The sequence below is a fragment of the Rhipicephalus microplus genome, unplaced genomic scaffold, assembly GCF_043290135.1.
Source record: "Rhipicephalus microplus isolate Deutch F79 unplaced genomic scaffold, USDA_Rmic scaffold_12, whole genome shotgun sequence".
NCBI lineage: Eukaryota > Metazoa > Arthropoda > Arachnida > Ixodida > Ixodidae > Rhipicephalus > Rhipicephalus microplus.
Genome location: NW_027464585.1, coordinates 37,362,110 through 37,388,669, shown reverse-complemented (window position 1 = coordinate 37,388,669; position 26,560 = coordinate 37,362,110). Strand labels below are relative to the sequence as shown.

The following is a 26,560-nucleotide window of genomic DNA, read 5'->3' as shown; positions in this document are numbered from 1 at the left end:
TATCTATCTATCTATCTATCTATCTAGCCGCCTACTACTTTTAGCTCCCCTGTCCATTTGGATAATGGTATCGATACCAAACTTGTCATGGCTTAACATGACTCTATGGCGAGCATATATGACTAGTCATAACATGAAAATCATGACATTATTGTCATGAATGTCATGATTGATATTTTATGGTCTTGCTGCTCTTGCGGTGGTCCCGTTCACATGACATGTTGCAAAACTGGTATGGTATGACATGATTGCATGGCGAACACAAGCGACAGACTGTAACACAAAAACTATGACCGGCGTGTCATGTAACAACATGACTATATGTCAAGCTCATGATGCGCTCGCGGCCATTTTGCTAACGTCACGTATACAAAGTTTAGTATTACGGTACGTGAATGGATGACGAAGGTATGTGACTGGTGCAAACATGATAATCATGAGATGCGTGTCATGTTACAACATGACTACATGCCATGCTTATGATGTGCTGGCGGCCGTATCACTAGCTTCAATTATACCAAATTTGGTATTACGGGACATGAATAAATGACAAAGTTATGAGACTGGTGCGAACAGGACAAACACGAGATGCGTGTCATGTAACAACATGACTACATGCCACACTCATGATGCACTTACAGCGGTTTCGCTAGCTTCACAGCCATCATATTTGGTATTACGTGACGTTAATGGACAAAGAAAGTATGTGACTGGTGCAAACAATTAATCTTGAGATGCGTGTCTTGTGACAACACGTCTACATGCCACAGTAAACGCGCCAATACACATTGACGTGACAAGGCACGCGTGCACACCGGCGTTCGTTTCGTCACATCACAACGGCATTTCCTCGCCAGATGCTGGTCCTGCCGTACAGTTTCAAACGCGTGCCGCACCACATAGCTTTGATGCATGCGCGTTTCAGCGCGTGCGGCGTCCCTCCGTCACGAAAAGAGGCAGACGCAGTGCTGTCTGGGTAACGCGTCGGCGCGAAATGCAGCATGTTGCATTTCACGCCGGTTGCCGTCGGGCCGTGTTTACAGACACTGGTCGCACCTGGCATGAGACTAGAGAGTTCTCGCGTTTCGCTAACGTATGGGCGTCGCTGATCCCAGTGTGCACGCCTGTCAACGTCACGTCGGAGTATATTGGGCCCTTCATGATGCACTCGCGGCCGTTTCGCTAACTCTACTACCAATTTTGGTGTTAAGTGACGTCAATAAATGATGAAAGTATCTGACTGGTGCAAACGTGATAATGCTGACATGCATGTCACGCAAGAACATCACAACATACCAGGTTCATAGCGTGCTCGTGGCCGTTTTGCTAGCTTCAAATATATAAAATTTGGCATAATGTAACGATAACAAACGACCAAGGTAAACGACACATCCAAACATGATATTCATGACACGGAAGTCGTGTATGGCTTAATATACTGCCACCTTGTAACGTTGTGGTGATTTTAAAGTGACATATTAACCTTCCTCACGTGCTTCGCATATCATCGATCCCGACTGTACGTGGTATCTGCCAATTTTTTTTTGGCAGTACACATGTTATTATACACAAACAGGCAAAATCTTTTAAAAGCAAACGTGAGCAACCTGACATAGCTCTGGGGGAGTGTCCGATAAAAACCAAGACGCAATGAAAAAGTTGCCGAACCCCTATCTAAAAGCGCGATCTCTTTCATACAAAGCCACCAAAGGCTGGCTCATGCATTCGTCACCTAGTCCCCTAATATGATACGCCTCAGCAATTTCACGTTTTAATTTCTCCATATGGCGCACCAGCACACTCACTGCCTAAAATTGAGGCTGCAACCCGCAACTTTTGGAGTGCAATAAAAGATTTGATCTTATCCCTTCACACAAATCAATCATGTGCTCTCCCAACCTTTCCATTAAGCACCATTCAGTTTGACCTACGTAACAATCGCTACTCGTTAATGGAAGAATGTGGACCACACCAACTGAGCATTGTATAAATAATTTATGTGTGTTACGCTGCATGTTCAACTCTCTAAGGTAATCCCACTGAGGCGTTCATTTTTTGGCGAAATTTACCACATTTGCAGGATGACAGGTGAAAGACTCAGTGGAATTACCATAAGGAATAGGGCGTGTGCCGTGAAACACGCAAATAAATTTATATAGGGCGCAGTTGGTGTTTTCTACTGTAGGACATGTAGATGCCTCCCACTTCCCCGATTTGAGAATGTGGCAGTCATGGCTAAGGCACGTGAAAAACGAAAACAGAGATTATCAAAGCGTTTTTAACAAGCAATTGAATGACAAATGCGCAAAAGCATGCCTTGAATTCAACTTTCGGACAAGAAAACAGTCTTCCTACACAGTCATGTTTAGTTTTGTGGGTATTACTTTGCAAAGTATTGTTTTCCATTTTTTCTTTTTTCTTTGTTTGTTGACCTTTTTGAGAGTGCGCAGTCTTTTACCCTGTTTTGTTTCCCTTGCGAATGTTTCATAAAGTGTTGTTTCTTGATTATCCTGGCATACTGCTTCATCATTTTTGCTGATATGGTGCTGCATAGGATGATTAAAAATGTTGTTTAATTGTTTCAGTCGAGGCTAGGCACTACTTAACCACGCATGCACTAATATACCACGCACAGAAGAGGCACCACCGAGTCACAAGTTTAGCACTGCAGTAAAAGTTTTTAACAAGGGTTTAAACTACGTTTTCATATGTTCACGCTTTTTTTGATGCTTGGTGCAACGAAAAGATGAAAAAAGAAAAAAAAAGATAACAGGATGAACAAAATTTGAGTGTACACCTTGGAAATACGCAGTTTAGACTGAGGAGGTTGTCACATTTCAAGTGTATTGTGATGGCTACCTTTAGGCTCCTTGGGTTTTGTGCGCAGCATGGAAGTGCAGTGTAGCAAGCCTATATATTGGCTTCGTGAAACGACAATGAACATTTGGTAGACTGCGCTCTTTCATGCCTTCCTTCTGGTTTTCCTTCAAGTTTGCGCGGCAAGTCGCTTTTTCAAGCATTTACCAAGACTGCTTTTTACTATGAAATATGCGGGTGCAATGCATTATCTGAAAGCTGTTCGATGCAAAGTGGCATAGTGAGCTGAAGGTCATAGATTTAGCTCTTTTAATTGTAGCTTCAAGGCTATTTATAAAATCATAAAACCATGCTTTAAAATAAAAATGTTAAAATGAGCATGGGTTTCCATTTGGCGTAAGCGCATTGTTTGAATAAGTCTTCCCTGAAACAGGTCGAGTGATGAGTATGAATTAAAAAACTTGAGTTTGCGTTTATTGTGTTTCCAACTATCTTTTTTATTCTATTGTATGCACCTGTGCTCATTCACTCTAACCTAAACAGTGAAGTTAATGAACACGAACACGCATGCATACTGCAAGACAAACTGCCATTATTAAAGTCGATTGTGCTATATTGAACTTTCAAGTACTTCAAATACTTGAAGCATAAATTTCAAGTGAGACACTTCCTTATGGGCATTTAAGCACAGATGGACGTCCACTAGACAACGGCTTCCGGATGCCTCGGTCGTCCACTGGTCGTCCGCAAATCACCGATTGACGTCCATCGGACATCCGCAGGACTCTAAGGCACATACTAATTGCCGATCCAGCGAGAGTCCGGCGGGTGTCCAGGGCGAATATGCGGATGTTCAACGGACATATAGGCCGTTTTATTTTATTATTGTTTTCGTAACCTAATCTCTGCTATATAATCATTGGGTAAATCCCAGACCAATAGTACACCTAGTCCACCATTCAAATTTATTCATAATGCATAATTGGTGCAGCTAGTCATATATGATAGAGGAGGATTGGTGCAAATAAAAGAACAAAGAAAACACAAATGTTGGTCGTTTTGACTCGTTCACTTTCATGCCGCAACGAGACATCACAAACACCATTTGTATTTACTTTGTTCTCGTGCTTGTGTTTGCACCGCACCCCTTCTAACTATATGACAAGCTGCACCAATCGAGCAGTGAAAATAGTGAAAATAGAAATGAACGTCCAACTATGTGTTCAATAATGGTCGGTGATTCAACCAATGTATATCTAGTGAAGTTTTCACACCGCTTCCCATGAGAACTTACTTACTATAGTGAGACTTGCATCGTTCCGCACTTTTTCACATTTATTTATTCATACAAAAGAACATGTTTCAATACATTGCAAACTGATATATTGGAACTGCATTTATTGAAAAGCTTCGCTACTTATGCCATCACATTTTCCCGAGGCAGCATGACGACGCCAACTGTATGTCTCCAAGATGTAACGATTTGGCCGCCGACTTTCTGTCTCCTCATAGCATCCGTGATTTATGTGTCCAATCTGTAACCGTCCTGTGTGTATTTGATATGCAACCATCTGGTAAGTCTTCCAACTGTCATAATTTTGCTACCATGTTTATGTCTACTCAAGTGTGTGTATTGTATGTGTCCAATAAGTAGCCTTGCCACCTTTATGTAGACGAGAAATTAGGCCAGTTGATAGCCCCTATGGAGCTACATAATGAAGCCTTGTATAAGTGGGATGTTTATAAACAAGCACGTGAAACTGCAAAATTATATATACACTGTACAGTTTAGTTCCTTATACACTGTTTAGTTCCATATACACTGTACAAAGTTCTATATACACTGTACAGTTTAGAGTATTTTACAGACAATATTTGAACAGGTAACGTACATCAGCTGGCGGTTGGAGACAAATAAGGTTAACACATCAGCCTTAATCCATGAAGCTTGAACATATCATTGTCACTGTGAAAGTTTTTAATTTTTGACCATTTTCTAGGTAATTGAGAGTACATTTATTTTTCATAAACACAAAGAAATGTTTTACGTAAGAATTTCATCACAACCGCAACTTCTGACCAGAAGGCTTTTTTCAAGGCACTCGAAACACTATGAATAGTACACTTCGATAAGTTTTCACACCCAAATCAGCCATCTGTTGTATAATAATACGTAAATTATGTCACGGAGACTTTTCTGGCATTATAGGCTAATAACAAATGTATGCAGCCTCACAGAGTATAGAAGACAGAACAATCATAATGCCAGAACCAACTCACGTGGTAATCGATAAATATTGCAGTAAATTAGGAATGTGATATAGTAAGTTACGAATGTGAGAAACGCCATCAGCGCCCTAGCAGAGATACCTGGTTGGCATCAAACTGCAGTACTTATCATTCATCATTGAAAGCAGCACTACAGCTCGCAACCAGCAGCACACCTAATGTAACTCTTGACTGCTGAACTGAAGGCTGTGGTGGCCGTAATTTTATTATACTTTTGGAAGTACCTAAAACAGTGTGGCTCAGATTCCTTTGGAATACAGGAGTTAAATTATAACGGCACGGTAATTACGAATGACGAGGATAAGGCTCCATGCCTAAACAACTTTTTCCACTCGGTATTCTTACCTAAACACAGCTGTAATTATCATCAAACTATTATGAGCATTTCGCCTATGCTTCCTGTCGAGCTTAGTGTTAATGGAATTGAAAAACTATTGAAGGACGTTGATGAGAGTAAATCTAGTGGTCCAGATGGAATTTCTCCGCGTGTACTCAGGCGTTGTGCAGGGCCAATTTCTATGTATCTTTATACAATTTTTGAAAGATCTTTAGCGACAGGCACCTTACCACATGACTGGAAAATCGCACACGTGGTACCGATACATAAAGGTGGGTCCAAAAAAGACGTTGGTAATTATAGACCAATATTGCTTACGTCTATCCCGTGTAAAATCCTCGAACATATTTTATACAAAGAAATATTAACTCATTTAAACAAGCATAAGGTACTAATCAACGAGCAGCATGGATTTCGCAGAGGGCTGTCTTGCACAACACAATTAGTCGAATTTTATCATGACGTAATATGGGGCGTAGATACTGTGGGACAGGTTGACGGTGTGTTCTTGGATTTTCGGAAAGCGTTTGACACGGTGTCACATTCACTCTTACTGTTTAAACTTACCACCCTGAACATTGATAAGACTGTCTTTAAATGGATCGAATGTTACCTTTCCCAAAGAACACAAACCGTAGTACTGAATGGAAAATGCTCCGAGTACACCGATGTTACCTCAGGGGTCCCACAGGGCTCCGTCCTGGGTCCGCTATTGTTTTTAATTTATGTTAATGATATCTCTGCAGGAATTTCATCTCCTATACGGTTGTTTGCGGATGACTGTGTTGTGTACAGAAAAATTTTTGATCACAATGATGTATTAGAACTTCAGAAAGACTTATCGCTCATTTATAGCTGGTGTACCAAATGGAAAATGAATTTGAATATAACAAAGTGTGTACATAATTCATTTACCAAAAAGATGAAACCATCTCAGTCACAGTACCATCTGAACAATGTACAGTTGAAACAAGAGAGTACATATAAGTACCTAGGTATAATACTATCATCTGAATGTTCATGGAGGCCTCAGGTTGGCACTCTCACAGCCAAAGCTGGTAAGGCTTTAAATTTCATTCAAAGAAACCTGCGATGTTGGCATGTGAATTTAAAACGTATGGCATACACTACTTGTATCAGGCCTATCTTAGAATACGGTTGTGTCGTGTGGGACCCCGCCGAGGTAACCTTCATTGCTGCTCTGGAACAATTACAAAATCGTGCTGCCAGGTTCGTCTTGGGACGGTACGGAAGGGGGGAGAGCTGCACTGCAATGAAGGCTGAGCTAGGATGGGAGTGTCTTTCTGACCGCCACCAGAAGCAGAGATTAAAATTTCTTTACTGCATTTACTACAATAAAACTGGAATTAATAGAGAAATATACCTACACAACCCTCATTACACTTCAAAACGTTTTGATCATAGTTGCGAAATTCGGGAATACCCAGCTAAAACGAACATGTATGCCAATTCATTTTTTCCTAGAACGATTAAACAGTGGAACAGGCTAACTGAAATGCAAGTACATAGTAGGAACGAAGATATATTTTATTCACTGCTGTAAACCCATGCTGTAACCTAACGAAGATATATTATGTGTGAACAAAATTCTGCTATGTGTGTGAACTAAAATGTATTTCAGTTATTTATGTGTGAACAAAGTTGTATTGTGTCGGTGAACGGAGATGTACGTCATTTATTGATGTAACCCCCCTGCTATAACGCCTTCGGGTGCTGCGGGGTATCTGATGAATAAAGAATAAAGAATAAAGAAAAGAATAGGCTTAAGTTAAACATAGGCGCACTTCCCAGGTGGTCAAAATTTCTGAAGTCTTTCACTATGGCATCCCTGATAATCAAATATTGTGGTTTTGAACACGTCAAACCCAGCAATTATAATTCCTTTTAAATATTACGCAAAATGAGGCAAGCATATATCTTTATGTAGTTTGAAAAATGTCACCATTCTCTGTTTATCTATAGACTTAAGTTATAATATTCCAGAATGCCTTCTGTCAGTTATCATTAACAATTTCAAACTTGGTTAAGTATCACTAACATAGCACACATGGTTAGCTATAGCAATTAGGTGAGATTAGGTATGACTGTAGGAAATCACTTGATTGCACCTATGACATTAACTTCATCAAGACAATGAACTAATGTTACAAAAACATATCAAAATAAAGTATTTAGCAAACCCTAAATGGAAATAAAATCATTGACCTACCACAGACTTATCACAACGCAAAAAATTAATTTTAAAAGTGTATGATTGCACATGGCACAAAAATAAAACATGACACACACGTCTTGAGGGCACCCAACTAAGTAGATTTTGAAAAAAATATATATGCTGTCAAAAACTTAGGATCCATTCAGGTTACTCATTCAGAGATGTGCTTTGTACTTGCATTAAAATTCAGCCCTAAGAATAAAAAAACCACCTTTTTAGAACAGCTATGTGTCCAGGGAGACACTAAGTAAGACAATAATGCTGTCAGCTGCCTAATAAACTAAGAATAACAAAATTTTAATGGCTACAATAAGTGGATATGTTTGCACGAAAAAGTTTGTGGCAGTTGTGTTTCTACACAACCCCACTTGATAAAATTCTTCGAGAATGTCTGTACTCCGAGATATCCTGCTCCAAAGTTAAATTGTGCTGTTCATGATTACACATTCAAGACAGTGAGGATCAGCAAAGTATTACTCCCTGGTGGGACAAGCAATCACTGCTAGCTATCACCAGCTGGTAGTAAAAGGGTAACCATTATAATTTTTGTCTATAGCTTCTACCCATGGCTATAATATATGCAGTCCATCAAGGAGTAGTAGCTGTGGGCTAGTGCTCACTGTCCTGTATGCGTGATGATTCAAGCCGCAACTAAACTTACTTGCAGCATATCTAAGCACAGGCATACAAAAAGTTTTTGGATCTACGCAGAAATGTGACAGGCTCAAATTTTCATTACATGCTTAGGGGCCTCCAGTCTTTAATAAGTTCAATATTGCGTCTTATTCATCGGCACAGCAGACAGTAGGAAATATTGTTGCACATTGTGTACCCCTGAACCTACAGCTATCTGCAAAGGTGGCTTTTACACACATGACTTGCAGCACTGACTTTTTAGACGAAAAACAAAGCGCTTAATTTGGAGCATCTTGAATATGCGAGCTGCTTGAATAAAGTAACCACGTGGGTCAGTGAAGTTCCCTTTTCATAGGAAACAGAAGCCATGCACACGTGTTCTACATCTGCAGCCAACGTTTCCATGAGCTACCACTGATGACAGGCTTGTCCGGAATTCTTTCACACTGAGTTTGCACAAGGAGCATGCATAGACTGCGATGGAAACACAGAAAGAACAATTTAGTGCCATGAGTTCCCTGGCAAAACTGAGTTCTTCAGTCTTTTAAAATGATTTGGAATAATGTGTCTTAAACTAGCAGGATCTACACAAACCAGAGATGTTACAACACCATTGGCAAGCACAGTTGCGACCTTATGAAATAATATTCAATTTCCCCGTCACAGATGTGTCAAAATCATACTTATTTTGCCCGTGCATAGTGCGTTCACGTGCAAATTCAATGATACCACAATACACACATGATAGTATGCACTTTCATCAAGTAACCATTGCAGGTAACATATAAAAGTGAAGTATTAATTTGATTTCAAATACAACTAATATAGCTTTCTTCAGGCTGCTCACATCAGAACAATTATATCTGCAATTTCAAAAATTAATTTCATCAAAGTTCTATTGTGTGTTCCTCAACTATCGCAATTTCTTCAATGACTCTTGTTGGCTAAAAAAGCAGTACGCCTCACATAAGTATCACAGGCTGCCTAGTGAAAAAAAAAAAAAAAACGTGAAAATACGTTTAGCAAGGTTTCAACAGCAAGGTTGGGCGAGGCACATAAAATATTTATTAAACCAAAAAAAAAACAACGAAATCCAAACATAGTGGAAACAAGCAGTGTAAAATCTGTGGTGCTTGAACGCTTGGACCGAATTTGTGCTCGCACAGAAAGGTATAGCAGTTCGGCCGCATTTAGCCACGAAATATTCGTTCGAAGATGCAGTTCACGTTTAACGATTAGCTTAAAATGCACGGGTTGCCACCGCATCAGGTAATCTATGTTGCAGATGTATACCGGAACTTGAAATTTTACTAAACGAGCTGCATGAACACCTAATTGTAAGTGAACCTTTGCGAGCCCTACCTAAGACGATGCAACATGCTGCACACGAACACGCATCAACTCAAATATCGTGGTAGTTTATAAAAACGCGTGCCGGTGAGAATGCACACACCGGCATGCATTGGGCCACTCACAAGGAAAAAAAAAACTTCTCTGATAGTAGTCATAACAGATAACAAAACTGTAGCTGCTTAAAATAAAACGTACAGCGTATTAAACTGCCGTAGACACGTTCACTTCAATGGCGCACAATAAATATGATGAGTGTACGTGCTGTAGCCATGATCAACGCCTACAGCTAACGCCCCAGAATTATTAAACAAATATAGTGGTCGCTCGCGAGCAGGGCCCACCTCCAACACCACTGCCCAACTCAGCTCAAATCTGCCGCCGAATTCCCGCTGCGTGTGCGTGCACTCTCTGCTTCACACTTCATACAAAAGAAAAACTCTTCCACTTAAGTTCGCACAACCTTGCCTTTACCCTGAATAAATCCTACAAAGAGGATCGCCACGTACACGATATCTCACTTATCATGCACATGGTACGAAATACGTGGCGAACGTGGTGGTAACAGAGCGCCGACTGCAAAAATGTGGTACATACCTGGCCAGTGCTCCACAATACGAGGCCATGCGTCCTCGCTTGAATATAGCGCATCTTTGTAATCAGCAGCACTTGCAGAACACAAAACACGAATACAGAACGCAAGCACACTTCATACACGAGGGAAATCGACTCAAACACAACCATTCAAGAGGCGGTCGTAGGTCGAGCAGCAGATAACACGCCCAAACAAGCAAAGTAGTTACAGCCGCACAGACGCACACCACATTTGCGCATCTTAACTTTTAATGCTGATTAAGAAGCTTTGTTATGAGAATGAAATATGTAACTTTTATGTACATACAAACTACTTAAGTAAGTAAAGCATCTAATAATTTGATTTAAAAAAGAAAGAAACGTGTAATTTTAAACGCACGAAATTTGAAACTTCTGTTGAAGGTACACAATAAACACAATTTGGAACAAACAATGATCAACAGCGGTTGTAACCATCACAAAAGATTCATATACTTTAAAATAAAAATATACAACAGTTAACTTAGTATACACGCGAGAATATATTGCGACTGATATGGGTTTATATCAAACAGATACCAAGTAGAATGTATACGATGCGGGACGCGTTGTGTATATATATATATATATATATATATATATATATATATATATATATATATATATATATATATTATATATATATATATATATATATATATATATATTTATATATATATATATATATACATATATATATATTTTATTTATTTATTTTTTATACTTGCAATACGTCCTTCTCGCTATGTCTCGAAGGCATCCGCTAGAGAAAGCGAATTAGTGCCCTTCGGATGTCCCATGGACATCTACTATTGACTTGGACGTTCGGACTTTATATGGATGTCCGATAGAGTTTCAAGGTCCGTTGGGATGGATCCCAGCCTGGACAACAGGTTGGTCAGCATCCCCACTGGACCCCATTATTTATGCCACCGACTCCAAGAGAGTTGCTTCTTGGCAAAGTATGTACATTGTTACACTAGAAGGAAGTCACAAAATTGGTGAAGAAAGGAAACACTGAGTGAAACGTCTTCACTCACCCCTATCATGAAGGTGTTCACCTCTTCCCTGATTTCGTCCAAGGTGAAAACGCCCTCTTCCATGTGCATACGCAGAAGGATGTCCATGAAGCTCTGCTTTTTAGCTCCATGCTGCGATTCTTCGATCTTGTACGCTTTCTTGCGGCTCCTGAGAATCTGAAGTAACGTTTTGACACAATGGGGCCAATTATTGGGAGCATAAGCACACAAGAAGAAGGGCTAATTATATGCTTTGACAGGGTATTACGTGACGCGAATGGACGACGACGGTAAATGGCATGTTCAAACATTATAATCACTACATGCTTTGACTACACGCCTACATGCTATGAAACATGACTACAACCTATGCTCGTAATGCGTTCGCAGTCGTTTCGCTAGCTTCAAATACATAAACTTTGGTATTACGTAGCGTGAAAGGACGAGAAAGGTAGATAACATGTCAAAACATAATAATCATCACATGGGTGTCGTGCAAAACATCACTACATGCTACGATCATGCCGCGCTCGAGGCCGTTTCGGTAGCTCCACATATATCAATTTTAGTATGAAGTGATGTGTATAGACGACGAAGGTAAATGACACGTCAAAACATGACAAAAAATTGGCCCTGAATGTGCTTGTTGCACGGCAAATGTTGTCGAAAGACGTGAGAGCGAACAAAACGTTTATTTGATGAGTCGCTGCTCGGGCTACTTGGTATGACATGACGTTAGTTATAGCGTGAGAACAGCACGACGACAAAGAAACAAGACGGACACAAACGACACAGACGCTCGTGTCCTTCGTGTGCTTCTTGTCTCTGTCGTCATTCTGTTCTCGTGCTATACCAATCGTCATGTTTATTTGATGTTCTGCGCAAGAAACTCGGTGAATAGTATTCTGGTGGTGCTGTATTGGAGTGCCTCAAGCGTGCAGCGAAAGCGAACGAGCACATCGAGGCACGTTAGGCACGAGTGCCATCTGGCAGTTATCTTTAAAAATGAAGGAAGGCATGCGCGCCAATCTCGGAGGCGATAAAGTGTAGAACGCAATGCAACAGGCCGGTGCCATCACCATGCCGTCTTAGCAAAGCGTTGGTAACAATTGCCTGTTTGACCATCGCGTTGAACTGTCAGCGCTGTGTGATTAAATGCTACGGTCCTTAGAATCACTTGTGTGCGCCTACTCTAGTATAAAGGCACGCATACAAAGCATCTACGTGATGTTATGGCACCTCAGGTATGCGCAATATTTGCTTTTAGGTTGACAATCACAGAAGTATGAACGCTGACGCTTGAACAATATTGGTGTGCACTGCGAATGGAGTTGGGCGTTTGAGGTATAGTTAAAGGCGGACAAACATACAAATGTGCAGACAGATAGACAGACCAAGATTTTTTGTCGAAAGTTCCAAAGAAACACTATCGTCTTTCATATTACATGGAAGTCATCTACGGCTCAATTTACGTCCACCTCGTAACGTTTTGCTGATTTTAGTGTGAAATATCTACCTTCGTCATTCGTGCTTCGCATATCATCGATTGTCACTGTACGTGGTATCTGCCAATTTTTACAGACGATTGTCTTTCTAGGTGACCTAAAACGCGAAAATTTTGGATTGTCTGTCTGTTTGTTTGCCCTTAACGGTGCCCTAAATGGCACCAAAAGATGAAATATTATTCCAAATGGCTGTCCTCAAGGCAGTGCCAACCGATACTGTTCACGGTTCAGCGTTCATACTTGTGCGTTTGTCAAATTCAAAGCAGTTATTGCACGTATATGAGGCGTCACAACAACACGCCAATAATATGTGTGTGTATTTTTTACTAAAAAAGGCATATATGAGTAATTCTAAGGACCATAGCGTTTATCACGCTGCGCTGACCATGTAACGCTTGAACGAAAAGGCAAGTGTTTCTAACGCTTTGCTAAGACGGAATGGTGGTGGCACCTACCCGTCGCCTTGCGTTCTACATCTTATTACCTCAGAGACGGGCGCACACGCCACGTGATTTGATTTCTAGGATAACTGCCACATAACACTCATGCCTCACATGTGAAGTGACTTTGAGGCGCTCGCTCACCTCCACTGCACGCTCGAGGCACACTAACGCAGCACCTCCAGAATACCATTCACCAATTTTCTTGTGCAGAACTTCAAAAATCATTTGATTCACTCTCTCCAGACGAAAAACTATTGTCTTTCGATGACGATGGCAGTGTAACATGCAGATACGGGGCCATTTTTTTGTTTGACTGCAAAGACGAAGCACGTAGGCGGGGTGGACATTACAAAAAGGACACAAAGGACCATCAATTTTTCCTGCGATGGCAATTATATGGAGATGCTCGGCTACTTTGTGCCATCACCATTGTTATGCTGCGTATATAAATATATATATATATTTACACACACACACACACACACACACACACACACACACACACACACACACACACACACACACACACACACACACACACACACACACACACACATATATATATATATATATATATATATATATATATATATATTGACACGTGTGTACAAGAAAAAGAACGACAATAAGAATGTTTTGTAGATTCCAGCTAGTGGGCAAGTAGTTTTTGGGACGACAACGAAGCAGACATCTTGCTGTACAGCTGATCCTGAACATGCTCGTTTCGCTGCCGTAAGCTGCGGTCATCTTTTGTTCACATTGCACTGCGACACTGGTGGAGAAGCTCGGCTGCGACGCTGCCCGATGCTTCACACCCTTTGTAGGAGCCGTTCATTCAGCCCGGACGTGCCGATTGAAACCCCTGTCCATCGATTCAGTCGTTGGCTACGAGGTCTTCCTCCAGAGTTCGACCCCTCACAGAAGCCCTCTACAAGACGTCTAGAATGGCTAACACCAGCCCCCAGCCTGTACTTCTCGGCACCAGTCCTCCCACTCTATCCCAGGTAACGTTTTTTCAATCGCTGGAGCCTAAACGCTTTGATGGTGGCGCACACGAAGATGTAGAAGACTAGTTAGATCCCTATGAACGTGTTGCGAAGATCAACCAGTGGTCTGCTCAGGAAAAGCTCGGCCGAGCCTACTTCTATCTTGATGACAGCGCTCGTACTTGGTACGAGAACAGAGAAGGCAGCCTGTCCGCATGGACCGACTTTCATCATCAGATTGTTGAATTTTTTTGCGATGTCCACAGACGTAAACGCGCCCCCCAACTACAAGAGCTAGGGGTCCAAATACCCAGTGAAACAGTTGCCATGTGCGCCGAAGACATGACACATTTATTTCGGAGGGCTGACCCGCAGATTACCGAAGATAGGAAGTTCCGCTACCTCATGCGCGGCGTGAAAGAGCTGCTGTTCACTGGACTTCTGCGTAACCCACCAAGCACTATAGAGATATTCATGAAAGAAGCGTCGGCTATCGAGTGGGCACTTCACCAGCTCTGCCGACGATATGACCGCTTGTGCAGCAGCCCCCAAATTCAGACCGCCACTGTGAAGTTTGACAGTCATTGCTCCTTGCGTGACATGATTAGAGAGATCGTTCGTGAAGAACTGCAAAGGTTGCGGACTCCGGTAGTGGATACACCCACAGCAACTGTCGCTCAAGTCGTCCATGATGAAATCCGCCAAGCATTCTCATCAGCTGATCCTGCCCCCGAGCAACGTCCCATCACATACGGCGTCGCCCTTCGAAGCTCCCCACCCGCTCCGCCTTCATACTACCCACCACCTGCAACCATTCCTTGGTCACCACCACAAGGGGAAACATCGTGGCGCCCACCCATCCAGCCCTCATACGACCAGTCGTCTTCTGGGCTGCCATGGCCTTCGTCACGTGAGGAGTCGTCACGGCATCCATAGCTTCGCTGAACAGACACCTGGCACACTGTCGACAGGCGTTCACTCTGTTTCAACTGCGGAGGTGTGGGCTACATAGCCCGCTATTGCTGGCACCGCACCGATCCGTTTCGCTCTTTCAGGCCATGGTTTGACAGTCAACATGCCAACGACTGCGTATGCCGCCATAACGATGTCGCTTCTCAAGGACCTCTGGTGACTCCACCCCCCTTCGACGGCCGCTGTAACAATGATGACGAGATTATAACTTATTACCAGCCGGGCTTCCGACATCAACTACGCTCTCCTTCTCCTGCCTAGTCACTTTCGTTGCAATGCCGCACTTTTGTCGACACCAGAAGAGCGAGGTCATCCAGCCCACACCGGGGAAACTGAACACGGTGACTTCAAGGGGTAAGGTTGCAGGCTGTCAAGACGAAGAAAAAAAGCCCCCGTTACTCTCACCTCTGGACGCTGTAAAGCCGACAAGACGTAATACCGACGAAACTGTGACCCCATGTCTTACCGTTCTTATGGACGGACATCAAGTCAGAGCTTTAGTCGACACCGGGGCCGTCTTCTCTCTATTATTCGTGATGACGTTGCCGTACGCCTCAAGAAAGTAAAGACCGCGTGAATGGGACCTTACCTAAAGACGGCATGCGGCCTATTCCTGATGCCTGTCGGAATGTGCACAGCAAGGCTCGACATCGGTGGCTCTACGTTTGTGGCGACCTTCGTCGTTCTCGCTTCATGCTGTAAAGACCTGACTATCAGAATGGATTCCTTAAGAGAACATGTCATTGTCATCAATGTCACCCACAGTGTCATTACGTTCGCAACAACAGCCCTGCTTTAGTAGATTGTTCAGAGCCGAGACCTAACCCTTTACGTCTGACGGATGACGTTGTGGTCGTCCCGCGACGATCGTGTACACTTTTTTTGGTGGCAGGGGATGAGCCGTTTGACAGCGACGGTATTGCCGACCATATAACCTCGCTGATTTTTAGCCATAATATTTCGGTTGCTCGAGGTCTTGCCACTGTCACTGCGGGACGCAAAACCTTGCTGTCACTAACTTCAGTGCTGAACGCCGACACCTCCCTAAGGGTACAGCTGTCGCTTACTTTCACAATACTGCAGAAATCCAAGGCAGTTTATCGGCACTAGACGAAGCACCTCAAGAACAATCAGTACCTAATCTTGACGTTGGTACTATGTTGTCAAGAGACGAGCGAACGAGACTTTTTGAGCTGCTAGCTGAACTCCAGGACTGCTTTTTATCGACATCACAGGTCGGTCGTACGCCACTAGAAAAGCATTGAATAATTACCCACGACGCAGCAAAGCTTATGCACCTTAATCCTTATCGTGTGGCTCCGAAGGAACGGGAAGTGATACAGCAACAAGTCTCTAAAATGCTTGAAGACGATGTGATTCAGCCATCACAGAGCCTGTGGGCATTGCCTGTAGTACTAGTTAAGAAAAAGGACGGTACCCTGCGTTTTAGCGTGGACTACACTAAGCTGAATCGAGTGACTAAGAAAGATGTGTATCTGCTTCTACGTATTGATGACTTCCTCGACAGGCTTCAAAACGCTCGCTACTATTCATTCATTGACCTCAGAAGCGGATATTGGCAGATCGAGGAAGACCCAAAAGCTCGGGAAAAACCGCTTTTGTGACGCCAGATGGCTTATATGAATTTAAATTCTGCCCTTTGCTTTGTGCTATGCACCCGGTATTTTTCAAAGGCTCATGGACACTGTACTTTCAGGGTTAAAATGGAAGACCTGTTTAGTTTATCTAGACGATGTCATAGTGTTTTCCCCTACTTTTAACGAGCATCTCAAAAGGCTAGAAGTTGTTTTACGAGCCATACGCTCCGCGGGCCTCACATTGAAACCAGAGAAATTCCACTTCTGTTTTGAAGAACTGCTGTTTCTTGGTCATATCGCCAGCTGCACCGGCGCGCTGCCTGATCCCGAAAAACTTGCAGCCGTGGCGCAGTTCCCAGTAACGTCTGATAAGAAAGCTGTCAGGTGCTTTCTGGGCCTATGCGCCTACTATCACCGGTTTATCGCCGACTTCGCACGGATTGCGTCGCCGTTAACTCGCCTCACTAGAGATGACGCCACCTTTGAGTGGAAGATCGAACAGAAATCAGCGTTTAATGATCTCCGCCAACGTATTCAAACACCTCCAGTGCTTGCTCACTTCGGCGAGCAAGCACCAACAACGCTTCACACTGACGAAAGCAGTGTAGGCCTCGGAGCTGTGGTTGTGCAGTGGCAAGAAGACACGAAACAAATAATCGCCTACGCAAGCAGGACGCTAACACGCGCTGAGGCCAATTATATAACAACTGAGAAAGAATGCCTTGCCGTAGTCTGGGCAGTTATGAAATTTCGTCCGTATTTGTATGGCCACCCCTTCAAAGTTATTAGTCACCATCATTCACTCTATTGCTGGAATAATTTAAGTGATCCAACCGGCCGATTAGCGCAGTGGAGTCTGAAGTTACAAGAGTTTGGTGTGACGGTCATTCACAAATCTGGGAAGCGACATACGGACGCCGACTGCCTGTCGCGATCACCAATACAGTCAGCCTCTCTTTCTGAAAACAACGATATGGCCTTCCTTGGTGTTGTCGACGCGTTCACGATTGCCGAACAACAACTAGGCGACCCTGAATTGCTTGATTTAATTAATTATGTGGACGGACATTCTTCGAGGGCACCCAGAGTCTTTTCAAGGGCGTTTTCTTCGTTTTGTTTACTCAATGGCGTCCTCTACAAAACAAACTTTTCATCCATCAGAGCTCCCTGTTTGCTCGTTATTCCGGCACCCCTTCGTACTGAAGTGCGTCCGAACGCGACGACATCTGCCCATTTAGGCTACAACCGCACATTGGCAAGAGCACAGCAGGGATACTATTGGCCACGACTCACAACAGTCATCAAGCACCACATTCACACTGGCCTGAATTGCCAGCGACGCAAGTCACCTCCAAAGAAACCCGCCGGTCAGCTGCAATCAGTCCAGGTTCCACGTATACCGTTCAACCAGATAGGAATATATATTTTGGGACCCCTTCCTACTTTGACTGCAGAGAATAACTCGGTTATAGCCACGACAGACTGTTTAACCAGGTATGCCGAAACAAAAGCTATTCAAAAGAGCACCACAGCAGAGGTGGCGAGATTTTTCATAGAAAATATTGTGCTACGCCATGGCGGCCCTACTATCGTGATAACAAACCGCGGAACAGCATTTACGACAGCTCTTTTAGACCACGTCCTGATGATAAGTGAAACGACTTACCGTAAGACCAGTGCGCACCACCCACAAACGAATGGACAAACGGAGCGCCCTAACAAGATGACTGAAGACATGCTGTCGGTGTACGTGCATGTCCAACATAAGAATTGGGACGAAAATTTACCCTATATCACGTTCACATGCAATACAGCTAAACAAGAAACGACTCGCAATACTCCATTCAGCTTGGTTCACGGACGGTAGGTACAGACAATGCTGGATGCGATGTTGCCACATGAATGGGACGCTACCGACATAGGCGCGGACGTGTACAGTGAACGTGCGGAAGAAGCTAGGCAGCTCGCCCGCTTGCGGATCCACCAGCGACAAGACTATGACGCAGGATGCTACGATGCTCGCCATAGAACAGTAACGTACAAAATCGGTTACAGAGTGTAGGTTTGGACACCCGTACGAGAACGTAGACTGTCCGAGAAGCAGCTAAGGCGATATTTCGGGCAACATCGAGTATCGCGCCAGCTGAGTGACGTCACCTACGAGGTCGTCTCCGACAGTCCCCACTTGCCTTGGCATCACCAACACCCGCCTGAACTTGTGCATGTAGTGCCTATGAAGCCGTATGTGAGTGACTGATTGCACGTTAAAAAATACGGTGGGTTTAAATCAGCATCAGGGCGATGCTCCTATAAGGAGGGGCAAGTGACACGTGTGTATATGAAAAAGAGCGACGATAGGAATGTTTGCAGATTCCAGCTAGAGAGAAAGGCGGTTTTCGGGACAACAATTAAACAGGCGTCTTGCTGTAGAGCTGATCCTGAACACGCTCTTTTTGCTGCCGTAAGCTGCTGACAAATGAAAAGTAAGAATACAGCGAGGCACTGGCACTGATAGCGGCGAGCAGAGCGTCGGCCATCGAATCATCTAGCGTCGACGAAGGTTCCAGAATTCTCGGTACTGTTCACAATGTGAGCGTAATCTACGCACAACGATCTACTACAGACTCGAAGTTTTTCGAGCATCGTAGATACGGTTTGCGCTAAACATATTGTAATGGGGTCCTACAAAACTTGAGGAGAGGAAAGTGGCATAGCCCCCCTCTGAAAAAGGCATCGTCCCGATGCTTTAAAGGCCAACTACGGCAATTTTTGACCATGTCAAGGTATTGGTGTTTTTTATGTTAATTAGACACTAATGTCACGAGCTCATGAAATTTGGAAATAATTTTTATAGGCAAAATGTGCTAAATCGAAACCGAAACCTGACCGGGCGCCTTGTCTGTATATGACGTACTTTTTGGCAAGAACGGGAGGTGGTATGCTGGTCCCGAGAGCACGTAGTATGAAAGCTGGGAAATTCAGACTAGCGAAGCGCCGGCCACACACCACAAAGGAAGCAAGAAAGATTTTCCGTGCTATATACGGGTAAAAGACCAACGCCGTATCTTTGTGGACTGCAAAAGAAACGCTGTAGTGGCCGAAGTAGCGATGCGATCAGCTGCGTCACTTTGGTTGACATGCCCAACATGACGTCACACAGACAGTGCTGCCAGTAATTGTGGCATGGAAGGTAAATGTTTTGAGGCAATTTTTAAAATTTATTGTCAAACAATCAACGCAACTCTGATGCCTGTAATTTGGCATAAATGGCGGAAATGTTCAAAAATTGTACCCAACGAATTTCATTGAGATTCATTAACCTCAAAAAATCGCCGGAGTTGGCCATTAACAAAAGACGAAGATACAATAATAAATACAATAAACAAAAAGTACAAGCAATAAAGCACAGTAGAAACAACAAATGACAGTCCTCAGGTTCGCCCATGAAATGGCTTGAGGCGCACTACATGGACAACTTCAGGCCGAGCACGGCGCCGTTGGGAGTTAGTAATGCCGTTTGAACAACCTTGTAGTCCAGTAGTCCCAAACGTTGAAATACTCTGTACGGTCCAAAGTACCGTCGTAGGACCTTTTCATTGAGTCCACGTCGGCGTATCGGCGTCCATACGCCGACACAGTCACCGGGCTGGTACTCCACGAAGCTTCATCGAAGAATTGTAACGGCGGCTGTCGGCTACCTGCCGATTCTATATGCGCAGGCGTGCGAGTAAACGAACTTCATCCGCGCGCTGGAGGCAGGTGGTGACGTCGAGGTTTTCTTCATTAGCGACGTTTGACAGCATGGTGTTGAGCGTCGTTGTCGGGTTCCTTCCTTAGACAAACTTGTATGGCGTCATCTGCGTCGTTTCTTGTACGGTGGTGTTGTATGCTAAGGTTACGCAAGAAAGGATGGCATCCCACGTCTTGTGTTCGACGTCGACATACATGGCTAGCATGTCGGCTATTGTCTTGTTTAGCCACTTGGCGAGGCCATTTGTCTTTAAGTGGTGGGCGGGGGAGCGGCGATGGCTTGTCTGGCTATGTCTCAAGATCGCTTGAGTGAAATAAGCAGTAATGGCCGTATTGGCGATGACAACCTTTAGGGCGTCATGACGAGGTATGATATTCTCAAGGAAGAACTTGGTTACCTTTCCAGCGCTACTATTCGGTAGGGCCCTTGTTTCGGCGTAGGGGGTCAGATAGTCCGTAGCTATGACGATCCATTTGTTTCCCGAATTCGACGTTGCAAACGGCCCCAGTAGGTCCATTCAGATTTGTCGGAATGGTCGGCGAGGTGGTTCAATCGGCTGAAGAAAGCCTATTGGCCTTGTCGGCGGTGTCTTTCGTCGCTGAGTCTCGGCACGTCCTCACGTAACGAGTGACTTCGGCGGTAAGGCGCGGCAAGTAGTACCTTTCATGTATCCTCTCGAGCGTGCGCGAAATACCAAGATGCCCTGCCGTAGGATCATTGCGCAGGGCCTGGAGTAGTTCTGGTCGCACAGCTGAAGGCACCACAATAATGTACTTGGCTCGAAGCGGTGAGAAGTTCTTTTTTTGAAGAACGCCATTTCAAACTAAACACGACGTAAGTGCCTGTTCGAATATCTTCAGAACAACAAAAGTCCTGCCCTGAATGCATTCGATTGAGTCCCTAAGTTCGGGGTTAGCCCACTGGCGTTCAGCGATGTCGTCGGCAGTTATCGTTTCCAAGAAACGGTCATCATTCAGGTCTTCAAGCCGCGGTGGGTCGACGGAGGCTCGCGACAATCAGTTGGCGTCGAAGTGTTTTCTGTGGGACTTGTAAACGATGGTAACGTATTCTTGAAGTCTCAGGCTCCATCGCGCAAGGCGAACTGAAGAGTCCTTCAAGTTAGCTAGCCAACACAAGGCGTGGTGGTCACTCACAACATTGAAGAGCCAACCAAAGAGGTAAGGACGAAACTTTGATGTCACCTAGATGATGTCAAGACACTTCTCTTCTGTTGTGGCATAATTGCTCTCTGCCTTGGATAGTGACCAGCAAGCGTATCTAATGACCCTTTCCTGTTCATCGGTCCTGTGCACAAGGATGGCGCTGAGTCCTACGCTGCCTGCGTCAGCGTGCATTTCTGCTTCGGCGTGTTCACCGAAATGCGCGAGTATCAAAAGCATCTTCAGTGATCGTTTTAGTTCCCCAAATGCTTCCTCCTGTGGGGTTTTCTACGGGAACACGACGTCAGTCCTCGTAAGGTTATTGAGAGGCCCGGCGATGTGGACATAGTTTCTGACGATACACCTGACGAAGCGCCTAAACTCCGAGACACCTGCGCACGGCCTTCTTGACTACGCGCGGCGGAAATGCTGATATAGCGGCTGTCTTCTTCGGATCGGGTCTTACTCCGGATTCGCTTATCACGTGGCTCACAAACTAAAGTTCCTCGTACGTGAAGCGGCATTTTCTGGTTTTAGGGTGAGTTCAGAAGTCTTGATGGCTTGAAGTACAGTTTAAAGACGCCGAAGATGCTCGTCGAAGCTTAAGGAAAAACACGACGGCATTTTTCAAGTAAACGAGACAAGCCTGCTACTTCAATCCGGCCAGCACTGTGTTCATAACGCGTTGAAAAGTCGCTGGTGCCGAGCAAAGACTGAAGGGCATAACTTTGAACTCGAAGAGGCCACCTGGTGTTATAAACGCCGTTTTTTCTCGATATCTGTTGTCGACGTTGATTTGCCGGTAGCCAGTATTAAAGTTCATCGGCGAAAAGCACTTCGTGTTTTAGAGTCGATTCAGGGCGTCATCTACACGTGGGAAAGCCTAAACAATTTTTGTGATTTTGTTGAGGCACCAATAAGCAACGTAGAAACGTAGGGTTCCGTTCTTCCTCACTAACACCACGGGTGACGCGCACGGACTCTCAGACGGTTGGATGATGTCATAACGTAGCATTTCATCGACTTGTCTTTTAACGGCCTCACGTTCTCGCATCGAAACTCTGTAGGGACTCTGCCGTAGTGGTCTGGCGTTTTCCTGTGTTATTATGCGATATTTCGCGACAGCGGTCTGGCGTATTTTTGACGACAACGAAAAGCAGTCCTTGTATTGCGGGAGCAGGGCCTTGAGGTGTTCTTGCATATGCTTCAAAAAGCTCAGATTGACGTAGAAAGTTGGGCGAGGAGCTTCGTTCCACGGAGTAGGTTCTGTAGAATCGGCGAGGGTGAAAGCATTGATGGCTTTCATAATTTCGTCGATGTAGCTGACCGTTGTAGCTTTCTTCACGAGTTTGTACTAGTTGCTGAAATTCGTAAGCATAACTGTTGCTTTTCCTCCTCGTAGCTCAGTGATTTCTCTTGGAACACAAATATTGCGGTTGAGAAATTGGGGCTAATTGCTTTCAACGACGCCTTCGTATTCTTCTAGTTTTGGGGTGCCGGCGGAAATGCAGTCGCTTGAGCGAAGAGGAACGGTGACTTCTTTTTCCAGCACAATCAGGACACGGCTACTTGAGGGCGTGCGTGGCGGTAGTGCTTTTTCTGTGGATAGTGTTATCCACTTTGTCTTCAAGTCAATTCCAGTCGAAGCATGACATCTCTCGAGCAATTCTGCAATACAACGAAGCTTGCGGGACAAATACGGCTGGGAATGGTCACTCTGGCTGCGCAGATTCCCGCTGATGTTACTTGGTGACCTCCGTCTGTACGGATTTCAGGGCCTTCCCAAGTGGTCCTAACTTCCTTTAACTTCGCGGCGTAGTCCCACTGATGACGTAATAGTCAGCTGCGGTGTCGACGAGAGCTGTGACTCTGTGGCCGTTGATGAGAATGTCGAGGTCGCTAGTTCATCACCTGTCCGTTGGGTTGCGGCGTCGGATCACGGCTACGACGATTCCCACCACTGTTTCGAAGTTGCGTATTCAAGGCTTTTTATGCTCGCGAAGTTTAGACGTGAGGACTACGTTGAGGTGACGGCGGGTTCTTGAAGTTTTGTTGTGGGGTCATCGTCATCTGCGGAGTACCTTCGGCAGTTTGTTGTGCAGCAACCACATCTCCATCGGTCGCTGCCCTTAGTTTTCCTAATAAGGGCTAGGCGACCATCCCCGGCTTGGGCCAGTAAATTTCGACGGTGCGATAACATGTAGCAGCTGGTGAAGGTGAACGAGAAGATCCTTGAAATGTCCTTTGCCTTCCGGCGAGGTAGCCGGCGTAGTTATGTGGTCTTTCGCCCGCTGTGGACGCGGCACGTCGATGGCAAAGCCACGTACACCCATTTGGCTGTACCGGCAGTGGGAGTACCTGTGGCCGGCCTCACCGCAGTGGTAGCACAGCGGGCGGTGGTCAGTGGCGTGCCAGACGTCAGTCCTCTTAGTACCGCAGCGCTGGCCTACGGGAGGCCGATAGGACGTCGATGATGGTGGTGGTGGTGGTGTCTGACGGTGGAAATGCGGTTGGGCAGCGTCCTGACGTAGGCGAGGGAAGCGTAGCGGTGCACTGCAGCAACGCAGCTCGTAGCTTCCGGCTCTGGCAGTGGTGCTTGGGGAATTAGAAGCGATTGTCGAACTTCTCGCAGAAAGTCGAAGATAGAATTACCTTGAGGCTGTGGTGAAAATAATAGCTTGCGCAGCTCTTCTTTCACAATCGCTCGGATTGCCTCGTGCAAGTCATCGTTGCTGAGGGCACGAGCCTCGGTGTAGTGTACTGCTGAAGAGCGGTGATTGTACTGGCTTGTGCACATTTCTAATATCTTCTAGATTGTTATGGCCTAGGTGAGGAATTCTTCGTCCGTCTTCGACGGGTTGCGCAAAAGCTCTACAAAGAACTCTTCTTTAACACTTCGCATAACGGAACGGCCCTTCTCGTCCTCGGCCTTGGCGGAGTCAGCGTGGTGGAACAACTGGGTCATCTCCTTGACGAAGACTGTGATGTTCTTGTTGGGGAGTTGCACACGCGTCTCCAAGATAGTCGCAGCACGTTCCTTGTGGACGAAGCTCGTGAACGTGCGGAGGAACGTCGTCCTAAAAACATCCCAGCTTTGCAGCGTGGACTCCCGGTTCTCGAACCACGTCTTTGCGGCGTCTACTAGGTAGCAGTTTACGCGGCGCATTTTTCTTCGGTGTCCCAGCTGTTCAAGGTGGTGACTAAGTCGTATGTCTCGAGCTAGGTTTCTGGGTCTTTATTAGGTGCTCCATGAAAGCTCGGTGGCTCTCAAGGTGGGTGCATCACAATAGCCGCAGGCAGTGGCGCAGCGGCAGTCATCATTGCCGCAGTGGTTGTCATGGTGGACGTGTGAGTCGTATTGGGTAAAGGCCCGTACTCCGGTGGTAGACCTTGTCGCCTATGGCTCACTCGCTGGTATTGTTGGTCGTGGTTGGTGTCGATTTTTCTCTACTACGTGGACTTGGTCACGGCTGGAAGAGGGCGTGCGGCTCATGGATCGGGAAGCACCTCCACCAGATGTCACGGGGTCGTGACAACGACGAAGGCAGCAGACAGTAGGTCGAAGATCAAACTGTTTATTCGGGCCGACCTTGTGGCCAACAATTGATAAGTAGGATTACAGTGAGGCAATGGCACTGATAGCGGCGGGCAGAGCGTCGGCCGTCAATCAAAAGCGGCGAAGCGCGTCGGCATGTATAGTCTTGCCTTTAAATGTTCTGGTGTTATCGCTAGCAGGGTCGTAGGTAACGCGCCCAATAGGTGAAATGCTCAACAATTTTGAAAATAATTTTTGATCCCGAAAAACCGTAATACCTAAACCAAAAGCCAACCAAGTGCCCTTCTACGTGTGATATAATTATTTTCCAGAACCTGCCTAATGACGCATAATGCCTAACAGATTGCATTACCTATTTACGCCGTATGCCGTAATCAGCTAAAACGCTTACGCTGGTATATTGAATATAATTCGAATCTAGTGTGGCTCCCAACGCAACACCACTTGCCACCTATCGAATGCCCACCACCACGCAAAAGAAAATGACACCTTTAACTAAGGAAGCGCCAGCCAAACCCACACAATCTGTAGCACGCAAGCAGATGCTCTAGTGGCACATCAGCTTCGTCACTTACGCCAGGCATAACTCAACGTCCCACGCTCAGTGTTGCCATTATTCTGGCGAGTGAGGTGGGTGCTTCGAGGCAAGGTATAAAATTCATTTGAAAATTATCTACGGTATTCTCAAGCTTGCCATTTGGCACGAACGATACAAACGTGCATATAAACGTAGCCAATTGATTTATTGACCTTGAAATATCGCCCGAGCTGGCGTTTAACGTACACAATAACAGTGACCTACGAACGCTGACTCGTTCTATTACACGCGAGGAACTACAAGCGCAAGCTACTTCCACCCATTTGAGCTCCGTATGGCGTTTCCTGGCACCAGCGTCTGCAACATTGTTAGAAAAGAACTTGTTGGTATGACGTGTGCGGGAACTCCCGGACGAGACCCAGTACCGACGCCAACCTATGCAGAGGTGGCAGCGCTCGTGTCACCTTGCCAGCAACCACTTCACGCGCTTCACGATGTGACCACGCGAATCTCGCGTCCGCCTTCCAACCTTCCAACGCCTGGCGCCCACCTAGTGCAGTCTGCTACTGTTTTCAGGTGTTCATGACGAAAATATTTTCAGGTTTTCTCGACGTCGTCAACAGCTTGAGAGACGCGCTTACGATTACTATAAACGAGAATAGATTCGTGCAGTAGTTTCACAACATGGTCCATTCTAGCAATGCTACGAACACTGCTCGCTGTCTCCGTATAGCGTTGATGAATCCGGTGGTTGT

General features: G+C 45.1%; 1 protein-coding gene across 1 annotated transcript in view; it reads right to left on the bottom strand.

Annotated features, from left to right (window-relative positions):
* The window catches only part of LOC119168164 (cytochrome P450 4V2-like), a 952,270-nt gene that overhangs the window by 313,056 nt on the left and 612,654 nt on the right, over window positions 1–26,560 (bottom strand). Inside the window, exon 7 of the mRNA XM_075882483.1 lies at window positions 11,318–11,473. Within this exon, the coding sequence (XP_075738598.1) occupies window positions 11,318–11,473 (156 nt within the window). The remainder of the gene's footprint in view (window positions 1–11,317; window positions 11,474–26,560) is intronic.